The sequence below is a fragment of the Muntiacus reevesi genome, chromosome 4 (genome assembly GCF_963930625.1).
Source record: "Muntiacus reevesi chromosome 4, mMunRee1.1, whole genome shotgun sequence".
In the NCBI taxonomy this organism is placed as follows: Eukaryota; Metazoa; Chordata; class Mammalia; order Artiodactyla; family Cervidae; genus Muntiacus; species Muntiacus reevesi.
Genome location: NC_089252.1, coordinates 119,801,962 through 119,817,298, shown reverse-complemented (window position 1 = coordinate 119,817,298; position 15,337 = coordinate 119,801,962). Strand labels below are relative to the sequence as shown.

General features: G+C 44.7%; 1 protein-coding gene across 1 annotated transcript in view; it reads right to left on the bottom strand.

Moving 5' to 3' along the window:
• Positions 1–15,337, bottom strand: part of TPH2 (tryptophan hydroxylase 2) — a 95,428-nt gene that overhangs the window by 71,626 nt on the left and 8,465 nt on the right. Inside the window, exon 5 of the mRNA XM_065935467.1 lies at positions 12,800–12,867. Coding sequence (XP_065791539.1) covers positions 12,800–12,867 — 68 coding nt within the window. The remainder of the gene's footprint in view (positions 1–12,799; positions 12,868–15,337) is intronic.

The window sequence follows — 15,337 nt, the reverse complement described above, 5'->3', positions numbered from 1 at the left end:
GAATAAACTTTAACTATTTGTCTGATCTCCACCAGGTCCAACAGAAAGCTCCTTTTCTTATACATATGTATATTTTTTTTAATTTGGGGGATTGGAAAACATTTGATTGTGGTGGTCCAGCCGGGCTACCTCCTGGAGTCCCTGCTGCTAAAATTCCCAATAGGAGATGCAGTTCCTGTGCTTGTATTATCTTTAGAGGAACTCCGGGGTCAAGAAGCAATCCCCCTACTTGGTGGAGGAAGTGGTGACAGGCTGCAACTGACAGTATTCACAGCAAGATGGCAAGACCGGCTGAATCATGATGCAGGTTGTGTTCTTGGGAAACAGTTGGAGTTCCTCTGTGGCAAGGACTAAACAGAGCAGAAGAGAAACTGAGAATTGTTTAAGGGGGGATGGGTGAATCTGATATTAACAAAAACAGGAATGGACTCATTTTCTATTTTATTTCATTACACGTTCCTCAGGGCAGGGGATGCCTCACTTACTCAAGCGCTGTTTATCTGCCTGGAATAAACAGCCCCTTTCATCTCTGCCTCATCTTTCCTCTCCTTTCCCATCTCAGGCATTTCTCTTGTGATGGAAGCTTCCACCTGGGACTGCTGAAGGGAAATGATAAGAGGTGACATGTAAAAATCCATCAACTTTGCAACTCATTAGCAATTAGCAGCTCCTCTGAGGGGTTGGTCAAAGCCTTTGGAGAAAGATTATTGGAACAGGAAGGCACGAGGTTTCTTCTCCTCCTCGAATTGAGACATGTGTGCTGTGCTTCTCACTGGGCATACCCTCAATTCTGCCGCATTTCCAGGGAGCTATCTGTAATTCACCTTCTCTCCTTCTCATCTAGAGCACATAAGAATATGGGAAAGTGAGACTGACATGATTCCAACATTATTCTAAAAATAATCTTGATTTTGATCTAATGTAATTTAAAAAGACATCACTTTGCTGACAAAGGTCCGTATAGTCAAAGCTATGGTTTTTCCAGTAGTCGTGTCCGGATCTGAGAGCTGGACCATAAAGAAGGCTGAGGACCAAAGAATTGATGCTTTCAAACTGTGGTGCTAGAGAAGTCCTTTCGGAATCCCTTGGACAGCAAGGAGTTCAAGCCAGTCAATCCTAAAGGAAATCAACTCTGAATGTTCATTGGAAGGACTGATGCTGAAGCTCCAATACTTTGGCCATGTGATGCAAAGAGCCGACTCAGTGGAAAAGACCCTGATGCTGGGAAAGATTAAGGGCAGGAGGAGAAGAAGGCAACAGAGGAAAAGCAGGTGACAGAGGATGAGATGATTGGACGGCATCACCGACTCAATGGACGTGAGTTTGAACAAACTCTGGGAGATAGTGAAGGATACAGTGAAGGAGGAGATAGTGAAAGGAGAAAGTGAAAGAGATAGTGAAGGAGATAGTGAAAGGAGAGAGTGAAAGAGACAGTGAAGGGCAGGGAAGACTGGCGTTCCTGGGGTCACAAAGAGTTGGACACGGCTTAGTGACCAAACAACAGCAATATTTAAAAAGGGAAATACTCATTATTTTCGAAAGCTGTTAATATTGCCCAGCATTTGTCATGCTGCTAAAAACTAGGCGACACACCAATCTGCAGAAACCAGTGCTGGATGACTCTCACCCAGAGCCAGTGAGGATAACGCCACCTCCTACTGGTTGTCGGCTGACACCACCTTCATGAACAGCGTCACCTGCGGCCCAGTGTCCCCAGAGTACAACCATATAGTCAGTAAATGTTCCACAAGATGATGGCTCATGTCTTTGAGACTGGAAAAAAAAAAAAAAAAAATGCTGCTACAAATAAGAAAAAAAAAAAAAATTCTCAATAAAGTAGATAAAGTCCATTAAAGTTTAACCAGAAGGCAAATGCCATTTTTATCTACTGATTTTTAAGAGTCAGTGAGAAAAGTCTAAGGCTCTCGAATTTGATAAAATCATCCTTCAAAAGACACTCAATAACTTTATGATAAATTACTATCAGTAGTACTCAGGGGGGAAATAAACAAGTAAAATATCCAAAATTATTATTCTGCTCAATCTATGCCCCATGTGTCCTCCTTGAAGATAGGGACTTCTGTTTGCTTCGTTCACTTTTATAGCCCTGTCCACCCCCAGAACAAAGCCTGAACAGACTGGTATTCAATAAATAATATTTGTTGAATAAGTGAATCAATCAATCAGAATAAAACAAGCCACACATTTAAAGGTTGAGAAAAAGTACAGTTGTTTATCCAGAAGTCTGGCAGACAGTTTCTTTTCAAAAAAGAAACTCACAGATCAGTACAGTGACTTAAATTTTGAGTTATACCAAGATTTGCAACCATTCAAGTCATCTGACCTTAAGTGGCTTGATGAGGCGTTCATTTGATGAGGAGTTGGGCAGGCGGGGACTGCTAAACTACACCAGAGAGAAAACTGTGAGGCACAAACTAATTTTCAGCAAGTCCCCTAGGCCAGTCAGGTAAAGAGCACTTATGATCACATATTTTATTTGCTTTTGCAAATGAGTTACCTCATCCCTGTCTCATGTATTTCAATTGCTATGGAAAAAGCAACTCCAAAGACTTTGAGATTTCAATATGTTTTCTGGAAACTTCTGATTAATTTTATGTCCTGCTTATTTTACAGGCAGGGGTTTCTCTTTTCTGATTTTCTCACTCAGGTTTCCTAGGCATTGTCACCCCTCACACTTGTAGCCAAAATTTTCACCAGGAAAGAAAGCAGCCTATGCAAACCCAAAGTGAAGTGAAGTCACTCAGTCGTGTCCAGCTCTCTGCAACCCCATGGACTAGCCCACCAAGCTCCTCTGTCCATGGGATTCTCCAGGCAAGAATACTGGAGTGGGTTGCCATTTCCTTCTCCAGGGGATCTTCCCGACCCAGGGATCAAACCCAGGTTTCCTGCATTGCAGGCAGACGCTTTACCGCCTGAGCCACCAGGGAAGCCCAAAGGGACATAACTAAATACAGAGACGTTTCCTTGGCTAGACATCATTTTTTACTCTGTTTATTTTTCATCGCTTTACAATACTGTGTTGGTTTCCGCCATACGTCAGTATGAATCAGCCATAGGTATACACGTGTCCCCTCCCTCGTGAATCTCCCTCCCATCTCCCACCCCATCCCACCCCTCTAGGTTGTCAAAGTTGGTTACGTATTTTAATGAATGAACTTTCAGAGATATTTTCAATGCCACAGGCATGATGATTAAACTATATTTTTCAAAAAAGAAACTCACAGATCAGTACAGTGATTTAAATCTTGAGTTATACCAAGATTTGCAACCATTCAAGTCATCTGACCTTAAGTGGCTCGATGAGGAGTTCATTTGAAGAGGAGTTGGTGGATGGGGACTCCTAAACTACACCAGAGAGAAAACTGTGAAGGCACAAACACATTTTCAGCAAGTCCCCTAGGCCAGTCAGGTAAAGAGCACTTATGATCACATATTTTATTTGCTTTTGCAAATGAGCTTTGCACACATGAATTTTCGTAAATGAGTCTATAGGCCCTAAGGAACTTTCAGATGGTAGCAGACAAAAACGTTAGTGTGTTTTGCTCACATTGTTAATACTGGTGCTGCTTTTACAAGAGACATAATGAAAATAAACTACTACACCTAGGGAGCCTCGAGGAGAGAAAAGATTTAACTCCTGGAAATTATGTTTTTATTTGTCCTGTGCACCCCAGGGTAGGGTTTCCCACCATTTTCTTACCTTGCAGAAAGCCTTCACCACATTCTAGAGGAGTGATTTTCTTCTGTCAAAACTACCATGAAATTAAATATCAATAGCAGCAACAGCAGGTCTAACATCCACTGACAGGCACATGCTCAGCATACACAGGGAAGGGGAACTCAGAGGACGCAGTCCAGAAAAGAGCTAAAAGTTAAGAGCAGGCAACAGTCTCAGGTCAATTTTAGGATGAAGAGACTCAGGCCAGGGTCTCGTAGAACCTCAAGTTCAACCCCCTATATCCTGAATCTTGATCAACAGGGACCAAATGTTGCTGACTACTGGGCCCCAACCTGCCTCTTTCAGGAGCAGATGACGGAATGCAGTCACCCTATAGCTCACAGGCCTAACAGCGGCATCCATTATCCACCATCCACTTAACTGTAATAATAACAATAATATCATAGCACATGACATGGATTTTCTTCTGTACCGCTGCCCTTATACAGTGATTAAATGACTGTTTACAGTTAAAGAGGTTAAGGCTTACAGACATAGTGATCTAGCCAAGATCAAACAGTAAGTGGTACAGCAGGTGCCAGAAACAGTAGCTCTGGAGATCCCACTCTAAACCAACATGGCTCAGTGCAAAATCTACACTACCTTGCACTGGGTCTGGCCTCTGTTTCCTCGTTTGAAACTGAGGAAAGTAAGACAACCGCACAACACAGAATATCAAATGGGACATCTCTGCACAGCTCCAGGGCCAATGCCTCGTATCTAAAGGGACTCAATATAGTTGGTTCACTTCCTCCAGGTGTATAGAAATGAAAAAGACTTCATCACTTCCCTGCAGGGTTGGAAATAGGTCTGGAGATGAAAAACCACATTCTCCCTTATAAATCCATTCACCTCTCAGACAGCACTTGTGGAAGTAATTTTAATCCTTCATGTTTGTGGAAATCATTTCAAAGTAAAAGCACGCACACCTCATTCCGCATGAAAGATGTTAGGATTCGGTGCAGAGGCCCTTTCAGTAAGTCATCCCGGCGGCACTGTGTTCTTGCTTTCCCCAGCTGTGGGAGCCGTGCTATACCCAGGCAGCATCCTCCTAAAGCACCGACACACACCTGAAAAACCCACCAAGTCCCAAAAGGAGAACGGAGAAAACTTTTCCAAATCAATTTTCTCTTTTGTGTTTCTTAGGAATCTTCAGGCTCCCTTCATTTCCACCATTGAGTTGAACTTCAGGTAGAGAGAAACATTTGGCATGAAAATGATTTTCCATAAAGCCTGACATCTTTTAAATACCTACAAGAGTTGTGCATTTAAAATATACTGAGAACTCTAGAGAATAACTTTTTAAAAACCCATGTTATTTAATTCTGCTGCTTTTGTTTTCAACTTGTGTATGATACCACCTATGTCAAATGGAAGTAGCTATGCAGATTTTTTTTAAGACAACAAAAAGAAGAAAGAATTGCCTCTTGGGCAGAAATTTTAAAAAATATTTAGATTTTCCGAGAGAGAGACTCTTGAAATCTGTAATGTGACCTTCCTCAGAAACTATTCAAGTCATCTGGGAAATGACCCCCATTACGACAAATATTTGGTTTTGTTCTACTTTTCAATTTACCGCTCCATTTCAAAGAAATTAAAGCATCAACAACTGGTGTTTATGCAGGAGTCACAAAGTACCCAAACAGCCACATACATCTCAGTTTCATTCAAAAGCTGGGAAAGCAAATCAATGGAGGATAATGGAATGGGATAAAATTAGCTCAGTCAGGGAGAAAACATATTTGCCTTTTCAGGTGCCTCTTCTCAAATGGGCAGAGTGGGGGAAAAATTAAAACCCGGCCCCCCATCACCATAGACCCCATAATTCATCAAGGTGACCATCTGCTAATGAAACTGATGAGGAAAATGTTGTTAAGGAAAAAAACTTGCAACCCCTGTTAAGTTTTTTTTCTGTTAAGAAAGCATAACTTTTCTCTTTCCTTCTTGCTCCACCTTCTATTTGTTACATTTCCAATTAAGATTCGGCTATCTAAAAATAGGTAACTTGGCACTCAGGAGTCCTGTTAGTAATGCAATCTTTTAAGCTATATTCTGAAATCATGCAGGGTCCATAAATCATGGCTCTTCTCACATGAAATGAGAAATGCTAAGGTCAACTGAAATTTCTGGAAAGGTGAAGAGGTAGAGTCACCCCAGTTATTTTTCTGCAAGTTGCAATAATTGCAAATGCCTCCTAGGAACAACTCAGCATCAGTAATTCTCCAGCTCAAACATAAGCTGAATCATCGAAGCTACCTGTGAGCAGGTAAACCCCAAAATGCACAGTACTGGGTAAGAGACCAGGAAGAGCTTTTGTCTCTGATCATCCATCTCCTTCCTCTTCTTTACAAGCCTTTGGCTGACTCCTGCTGAATCATCTAGCGAAGGGAAAACTGAGACCTCCTAAGAGGTGAGATGCTGGCTTGGAAATCCAATATGTTTATTCCAAGGAAAACCCAGTCCACAATTATGTATCTATTCAGCATCTTTAGAAACATGTGTTCTATCCCTGGGTTGGTAAGATCCCCTGGAGGAGGAAATGGCAACCCACTCCAATATTCTTGCCTAGAGAATTCCATGAGCAGAGGAGCCCAGTGGGCTATAGTCCATAGGGCTGCAAACTGAGTCACTGAGCACAACAACTTAGAATCACAACACAGTACCGAGTCTTAGTCCCGGGGGGTTTCCTTTTGACGACTCGCAGTGTTTGGGGCTGCGGGTGAGAGGAAGGAAGGTGGTAAGAAAATGCCTGTCTCTGTTTTGATAGGAAGAGGAGCTTAGAGTCATCACAATTCCATGTTGAATGAAAGCACTCTCTCTCTTTCTCCCTCTGATGGTGCTGCATAGAATATTCACAAGCTCACCCAAATTGAATGAACCTGCCGGGCTGGGTGATTGCACTTTTCAAATATGCTAGTTCCCATTTGGGGCTATTTTGTTTTGGAATCTCTGTTTAGCTGTGTACTTACACTTCGAGCAAATTAATCACAAAAGGTGAAATTTTGTAAATCAAAAATCAAGAAATAGTCTAGCAACTGAAAAAGCCAGAGAGGGACAAATCCCTGGCAATTGTTTTTCAAGCCTCAACCCAGCCATGTTTATTTCCAGCCGGATTATATCCCCCGAGGGCCAGGCTCCGGGCAGGAGGAGAGGCGCTCAGGGCCTGAGAGAGAGTGAAGTTGCTGCGCGGGGCAAGCATGCGGCTCTGCCATGCCAGGGCCAGACAGATGTCCCGGGCACCCGGGAGAGACAGCACAGCTTGCAGGCAGGGCCAGTCGGAGTCCTGGCTTCATAAAGTCTGAAATGTATTAAGTACGCACAAAAACTGTGCATTTCAAACATCTGAGAATTCCCTAAAGAGAAGAATGACTTCTTAAAATGCCAAGTCCCTTACTTCTGTCACTATTATATTCATCTTATCTCAAGGGAAATGCTACAGCCACTTCCAGACCAAAAAGAAGAAGATGTGCCTTCTTGAGCAAAGAAAGACATTTAGATTCTATGAGAAAGGCACACTTGAAAATGGTCTTTTTCAGAAACTATTCTGGTCATTTGGGAAACAAACCTAGGACACGAATATTTGCTTTCATTGTCCACTTACTACTCAACTTCAGAGAAATTAAAGCATCAACCATGGGTGCTTATCCGGATGATATAATCAGCTCTGCCACTTCTAGTAAGTTTCCTAATGTCTCTGAGCTTCAGCTTCCTTATCTTCAAAATGAGATCGCATACCTATCTCAAAGGCTTATTGAGAGTTTACTGGAAAACCATAAGCAACATGTTTAATTAATACCATGTCCAGCAGATAGCAGGAATTTAACAAAAGGAAACTAAAACCCCCTGTGCATTACAGCTGAGAAGTCTAGTTTTGGTGAACATTTCTACCACCATCAGTCATTCAGAAATGAGTCCAACACAGCCCAGCCCCTATCTGCTCCCTCTGACCTTAGCTGAGACCCACTGGCCTGCAAAGGCAATGCAGAGAGTCAGTTTTTCAGACTGAAGAAGCAAACTGTGTGCATGAGTTACAGGACACTATAGTGTACACACACACACACATACACACACCACACACATTTTTTTAAACCTCCTTTAACCCAGTCTATTGTGGGGCTTGAAATTCCCTAATTCATTCACTCCTTAAGGTACTGTGTTTATTTTAAAGCTTAACAGATGATTACATGGAATCAAGGAACTACCAGCTACTCAACACGTGATAATAATAATCATATCTGTCATAGAATCAACCCCAGCTTGTAGCAATCAGCATCTGAGCCCTGAAGCACTGATAATCCTCCCAAACATTCAAGGTGGACACTGCGTTCATTTTAAGACACGGGCGCTGAGACCAGGAGCCGAGGTCAGTGCTCATGACCACAGAGCTCGTAAGTGATGGAACAGGAGTTCAAACCCAGTTCTGTTTAGCTCCAAAGCCTAGACATTACGTCACATGTTTCGCCACACCAGAACTGAAGAGTTTCAGATCTGACAGCGCCAGAACCACAGTCAAAATTTTCTCTTCCTCCACATAGCATCTGCGCCACCCCCATGCACTTCCATTTCCTCTGAAGTGCATGTCCATATACCCTTCACATTATCTAAGCAGGAGGCTCCTTTATCTGTTTATGCCAGGATTTCTTTCATTTGGGTGGAGGAGATCAGGGTTTAGAGGACACGGTGTCTCACAGATGACCTCAGAAACGGTGTGTTCCTTCCCCATCCACCGCCTTCCGTCTCAGGTCGGCCATGGAGAGTGACATTTGCACTGATGAAGGCTTCCTCTGCTGTTACCGACCAGACAATCAGACCCTTGTAGACCCTCGCGGCCCACCATTCAGGCATGTCTGCAGCAGCCACAGGCCTCCGGGTAATCAGCCCTGTTTCCCAGCAGCTCTGCCAATCAGAAACTCCCTGAGTGGCCCCTATGGACAGTTCTCAGCAGGCCACATGTCCCCACTCCCTTTCTGCTTTCTGTCTCAAGGTAACACAGACTTTGAGCCTGCTGTTTTTTCATCATCGAGAAGAATTTTTTTCATTTTTCTCTGCTTGTGTTGATTCTTTCCCCCTGCTTTATCCTTTCAAGACTATCATAGAAAATATGGTATTCAACACGAATTCCCCAGAGGGCTTCTTGGCTGTGGTTTCAATATACATTATTCTGTATTTCCTTTCTTCTCCTCTTCATCTTTTGACACCTCAGACTCCATCCTGCCAATTGCTACGACACCACTAAAATATCTGTGCTCCATCTCCATCTATATTTCTGACCTTCTCAGTGTCCATAAAGCCTGAACGAACTATCAACAGGGAACTGAATTATTTGCCCCATGTTCAAATAGTCCCTAATTTTATTATTACCAAACTATATTTGCAGAAACCTCACTTGCTGAATTTTTTCAGGACCACCCCAATTTCAACTAATCTGGCTCCTCAGACCAGTGCTTCCAAGCTTTGCTTTGGAAAAATCCAGTCACAGCATGCTGCCAGAAGCCACTCAAGCGAACTTAAGTAATTACTGTATTGACATCTTTCCCCTTTGCTCACTTGGAAAACCAACAGCACTAGAAAATACATACCGCAATTAGAAATTGCATCTTTTTTTCCTGTTAAACCGAAAGGAAACCTTCCCTACCGCATGGCACAGTGCAGACCATGGCCCAGGCCCTCTCGGGACTTGTAAGAACTTGTACCCCAACCCACCAGCACCATCGCACGAGCTTGCACACACGCACACACATGCACAACAGCTAGCCCACAGCCATCCTCAAAGCCACAGTCAGAGAAGCCACAGCGATGACGGCACCAAGGGCATCAAGGAATGATCCTTTTCTCTCCACTTCCCTCACCCCATCCACTTACAAGAAGCACCTGAGGCAACGGGTGACCTTCCTCAGTATCTTTGCAGCTTCCCACACATACCCAAATGGGAATATGACTGCTTTCTATGAAAACAGTCTCCCTCCCTCTATGAAACAGGGAGGCTGTTCAGCATAAAGAATTACCAGTCTATGAGCAGCCTTTTAAATGAGAAACTGGAGGAATTTTCTTTGAAGGATTACTTCTCGGGATGTTCAAGCTATAGTATTTCCTAAGATGGTGCATAAATGGTGCTGTTAAGATGGCTAAAGAATGAACCAGTAGATCAAAGGGAAGCAGAAGCCAGCCTGAGGAAAGGGAGGGGGCGGATGTAAGAGCAGTAACTGACACCAGTGATCACAAACCAAGTGCCAGCTTCGTGCTCAGCACAGTGCACACACTCCCTCGTAGCCCGGACAACCTTGAGGCGGGCCCTCCTGTCAGACACGCTTCCCAGAAGGAGGGCCTGCGGCGCTCACCAGCTAGGGAGCAGTGAGGCTGGAACTCCAGCTCCGCCCTGTCTGGCTCCAAAACCCCAGCTGTGAACCACTTTCTTATTCTTTGTGGTCAGCACTGTCCAGAGGCAGAGGGTGACCAGGCCCCTGGGTTCCAAACTCTCTTGTCCAAACACCCTTTGCTCTGACGCTGTTCCCACTGACTAGTGTAATCTGACCTCCCTGGCGTCAGGACCACAGGGAGAGTGGTTTCTGCCTAGGTAATGATGAAGAGGCAGTGTCCTGCCTATCTCAGCCTCCTGAACATTCGCTTACTAGGAGTCAGTCCCCTCCAGACGGGAACCAGATCCTGGACTGCTCCGCCAGCGTGCAGCCCTCCTTTGTATAAAACCTCCACCATGTCCAACCTCCAGTTTTTACTTTCATTTTCTGTAGACATCAGGCCTCAATTTCACTTTAGCTAATGGGAAATGGCAACTGCAAGCTCGTTAACACTTTGAGGGCCTCACCCTTCATCATTATAACTATATGCTCCTTTCCTCTCCTCTCCAAACAAATATGCTTCCTTTAAAACCATAAAAGTCCCCATTATCAGTGCTCCTTGAAACGGGTGGACTCGTGTATACCAGTTTCTACTAGTGCCACTACATTATAAGCCTGTCGTGGTCCAATTTCTGGGGTCCACAAGAAGAAATAACTAATATTTGAGGCAGTCCCTTGATCGTAACTACAGGCTTCCTTGGTGGCTCAGTGATACAGAACCCACCTGCCAATGCAGGAGATGCAGCAGGAGCTGCGGGTTCGATCCCTGGGTTGGGAAGATCCCCTGGAGAAGGAAATGGTGACCCACTCCAGTATTCTTGCCTGGAGAATCCCATGGACAGAGGAGACTGGTGGGCTACAGTCCATGGGGTCACAAAGAGTCAGACATGACTGAGCATGCACACACGCACTTGATCCCTATGCTGACAAAATCCTTTACATATATATAAATATATACACACACACACACATACTGTTCTTATATATATAATACATTCCATGGAGCATCTGTGTATAAAATACATTTTTAAAAAATACATTTTGTCTATCTGTTTTATCTAAAGAAAAAGTGCCTGCCAAGAACCGAGCTCTTACCATGTCCTGGGCAGATCGTGCCCCAAAGGTCTGTCCTGCCTAGCTCTGCCTACGCAGACATGACCAGATTTCACAGGGAGGGTCTGTGAACCAAGGGGGCCAATGTTACGGTCACAACCCTCTATCGGGGCCTGATGTGAAAAGGTGCACGTGGCCCGTCAGAGCCCTCACTGGGCAACCTAACTGGGACCCTGGTAGACGGAGCTAACAGTGATGGTGCTGAGGGTGCAGGGGCCGTGAGGTCAGGCGCGGGCGGGATAAGCCGTGAGCACGCTGCCGTGGGAGGCGCCAGAAAGGCACTGTGGTCTAAAGAGGGTCAAGAACCTGCTTGGAACAGAGTCAGGCCGAGAGGAGACACACACCGAAAAGCGTGCCGAAGAGTCCGTTTTTCATGCTTATAAGAAAGAGTGAGGGGTGCCTGGGCTTGGGAGGAGGGAGGAAAGAGCACCCAAAGCATCAGAGGAGGTTAGGAACCAGCACAGACTGCCAGCCAGAGGGCTGGGGGATTCGATCACGCCGCTCTCATACCTGTGTGTCCGATTCCTTTAAATCAAGGAAACATGGTACCCCCCATAACACTCATAATGGCCCAGTTCTCAGCAAGGACAAACCTGCCCCACACGACAGTCAAGCCTCTCAGCAGTCTCAGCGAGAGGAAGAAAGACGCTTTCCTGCCAGGCACAAGTGTGTTCTGTCCAGAAGACGCATGGAGCTGAGCGAACACCAGAGGAAAGAGGCGGCAGCGCTGCGACGGTCCCTACGCGATTTTCATCGGCGTGAGCAGCAGAGGCAGGGGCTGACGTCCACTCCAGCTCTCCGGGAGTGGCCTTTGCTGCCAGTCACACACCGCCTGCCCCTGCCGCTTGGCCAGTCCCGAGGCGCTCCAGTTTCACCTCACGCCTAATCCCCGACTGGGGATGGAACTTCCAGTTTAGGGACGTCCCTGGTGCTCCAGCGGCTAAGACTCTGTGATCCCACGGCAGAGAGCCTGGGTTAGATCCTGATCAGGGAAGTAGATCCCACATACCACAACTAAAGATCCCTGGTCCGCACACCACTATGAAGACTGAAGGTCCCAAGTGCCGCAACTAAGACCTCGTGCAGCCAAATAATAAATAAATTTTTTTTTAAAAACCCTCCAGTTTACAGGAAGTCTCCTTTTCCTATAAAACAACCACATTTCTTTTCTGTGATGGCTGCTTACATGAGCCTTTTCGTCATTCCTGTGGAATCCTCTACTTTCACCAGGGAAGCTGGACATGGAAGGGAGTTAACTAAAATGTCAAATCAAAAGTAAAATTAAAACACATTTCCCAGGCCCTGCAGAGTGTACAGAAATGGCTCCTTGCCTTAGTTGATCTCTGAGTACCATGGTGAAAATGTAGCACTTGGCGTCGGCCCACAGCACTCATTATTTTGCAATTATACCCCCATGTCAAACATCGGTGTTGGCATTTAAAGCCTACAGCATTGGTGAGTGTATAAAATGGTTCATGTCTGCTTTCTGCAAAAGTTAACAGGGACGAGAAGACAGGTCTGTTTAACCCAGCATGTGATTTACCTAATCCGCCAGCAACAAGTCACAGGACAGAATCACACAGGTACTTACTATTTGTAACCCATGGCGACATCCACAAAATACTTCCTTCTCTGTCGATAGACATTGTCTTTAAATCCCTTAAACAGAAAAGAAATGAAGTTATTTAACAGACTGCCAAAAAAGTTAGTTACAGAAGGCCTAAAAGAAAATTGCTGTGATGTTTATTAAGGGTCCAATTCAAATGTAATTTTTTCCCTTGGATGACCACCTTGATGATACAGGTGGAAGCAAATTGTACTTACAGTAAAACCTCATTAAATTTGGGCTATCCTAATTTGGGATGCATGGGAATTCAGACTAAAGTTAACCTCTCCATAAGTAAGCAGAATGGCTTAGTTAAGCAAATTGATATTGTGAACAATATCCTTTGGTTTTTAAGTATCATTTACATGTAACTGATCTTAATTACAAATTAATCTTATCTGTTCAATAAAACAGATCCCTTTAACATGGCTATTCAGTGAGTTAACCTAAATTTAATTACTTTGTGCAAATAACCAGTAAATGTTCATGCATTAAAATTCTATCACTCAGAATAATCATCAAAATCCCAAATCAGGATGAATTAAAGAGGTTTTGCTGTATGTTATGAGTACAGCCACATAAAGCAAAATCGATTACAAGGGATCCAGACACAGGATAGCAAGCTAGCTCCATTTCCCTCTGAGTTCCTATAATTCTGACTAGTTTTCAGCCAAGTTCAAGATTTTACCCAGCATCATGCACTTGGGAAATTAACCATCCTGTCCGTCATTCTCCTATCAAGTGGAGTCCTTCCAAGAGGACTTCCTGGTTTATTCAAGAGTCTCTGCTCTTGTCAACAGACTTTCAATTTTCCTTTCTTTCAGGCACTTTCAGACAATCGGTTCTTCCCAGGGGTGTTTCTTCGAACAGCTGGAAGCCGAGATGGTATGGTTTCAATTTAACTTCTTCCCTCTGCAACCCCTGGAACCCTGAGGGATAAACCAAGATGGGAGGGCCACTCTGAGAAAGAAGGTCGGGCAAGAAGACAGGCTGTGGGATCAGGGCTCTGGGAGGAGAACCGGGACAGGCCCACGAAGCCCTGAGCCATCACCGCTCAATCGACATCCACTCAGACACGTTCAAGGGGAACCTTAGCTCATTTTCCTCTCTCTTCCGGCTGAAGGAGAACTGGCTTTGAGGTCAGAAATCTTCACAGGACTGAATGCCGAACAGAAACAAAGAATGTCCACTGCCAAGAGCCTTTCTCTCAGGAATGACAAGAGGTCAGGAACAGAGGGAGACAGGGAGTGCCCTGAGCTCACCCAAAGGCCCTGCAGAAGAGAAGGGAGCCCACCCTCAAGGCCAGCACTCTCTTTTCTGCTATGAACTGGGGGGGTCTTTAAATGAGGGCCCTGAGCTCACCTAAAGGCCCTGCAGAAGAGAAGGGAGCCCACCCTCAAGGCCAGCACTCTCTTTTCTGCTATGAACTGGGGGGGGTCTTTAAATGAGGGCCCTGAGCTCACCCAAAGGCCCTGCAGAAGGGAAGGGAGCCCACCCTCAAGGCCAGCACTCTCTTTTCTGCTATGAACTGGGAGGGTCTTTAAATGAGGGCCCTGAGCTCACCTAAAGGCCCTGCAGAAGGGAAGGGAGCCCACTCTTAAGTCCAGCACTCTCTTTTCTGCTGTGAACTGGGGGTCTTTAAACTGGAGTCCAAAAGCAGGCTGATGGAGCCTTCAAATGTCTATATACAAAATTTGTGATTACATTTACAAAATTTGTGACCACCTTTACTAATGGGTCTGTGACCTAAGAAAAATGTCTTATGCCACAGAGGTAGAAGTGGTCATGCTAGAAAATGCAGATTTCAACACTCACTAGTCACACCCAACAACTTGGGATGCTAAAACTGAAGAATGCCAAGCACCCTTAATACTCAAAGAGAAAGCAGGCCGCGACAAAAGTAAAAGAGTTATGTGAAAATCTGAGCATCTGTTCCCTGACTCCTGCCAAACCAGACACCATGGTAACAGCATCATAATCTGCTGGGCTTCCCAAAGAATCTTGACTGTCTGCTTGGCAAACACCTGCACCTTTTCCAGGCACACAAGAGAGTGATTTACTCATCATGGCTCATCAGCCTAGCATGGTGGTAATTACACAAGTGTTATGGGTGAACCAGAAAGTTCAGCATTGAAACGTGCGTGAACTGGCAAAATAGAACAGAGATGCTAGCTACACTAGTGATTACAGAGATACAGAATTCCTTGGCCATCCATTCTAAATTGATGCCAGGGATAAGGTTACCAGATAAAATATAAGACACTCAGACAATATTTGGGACATTATTTATACTAAAAAAATTTTATTGTTTATATGAAATGAAAATGTAACTGGCCATCCTATACTTGTATTTGCTAAATCTGGCAACACAAGCACTTATAGAGTGTCTGCTAGACACGACCCTTCCTCTCTCAACTTAAATCAAGGGGAACTAAAGACCCAACCAGCACCCAAAAGTGCTCAGCTGAATGTACTTTGGCGAGCACGGCTATCCCAAATTGGTCAACCCTGGCAGAACGGCGG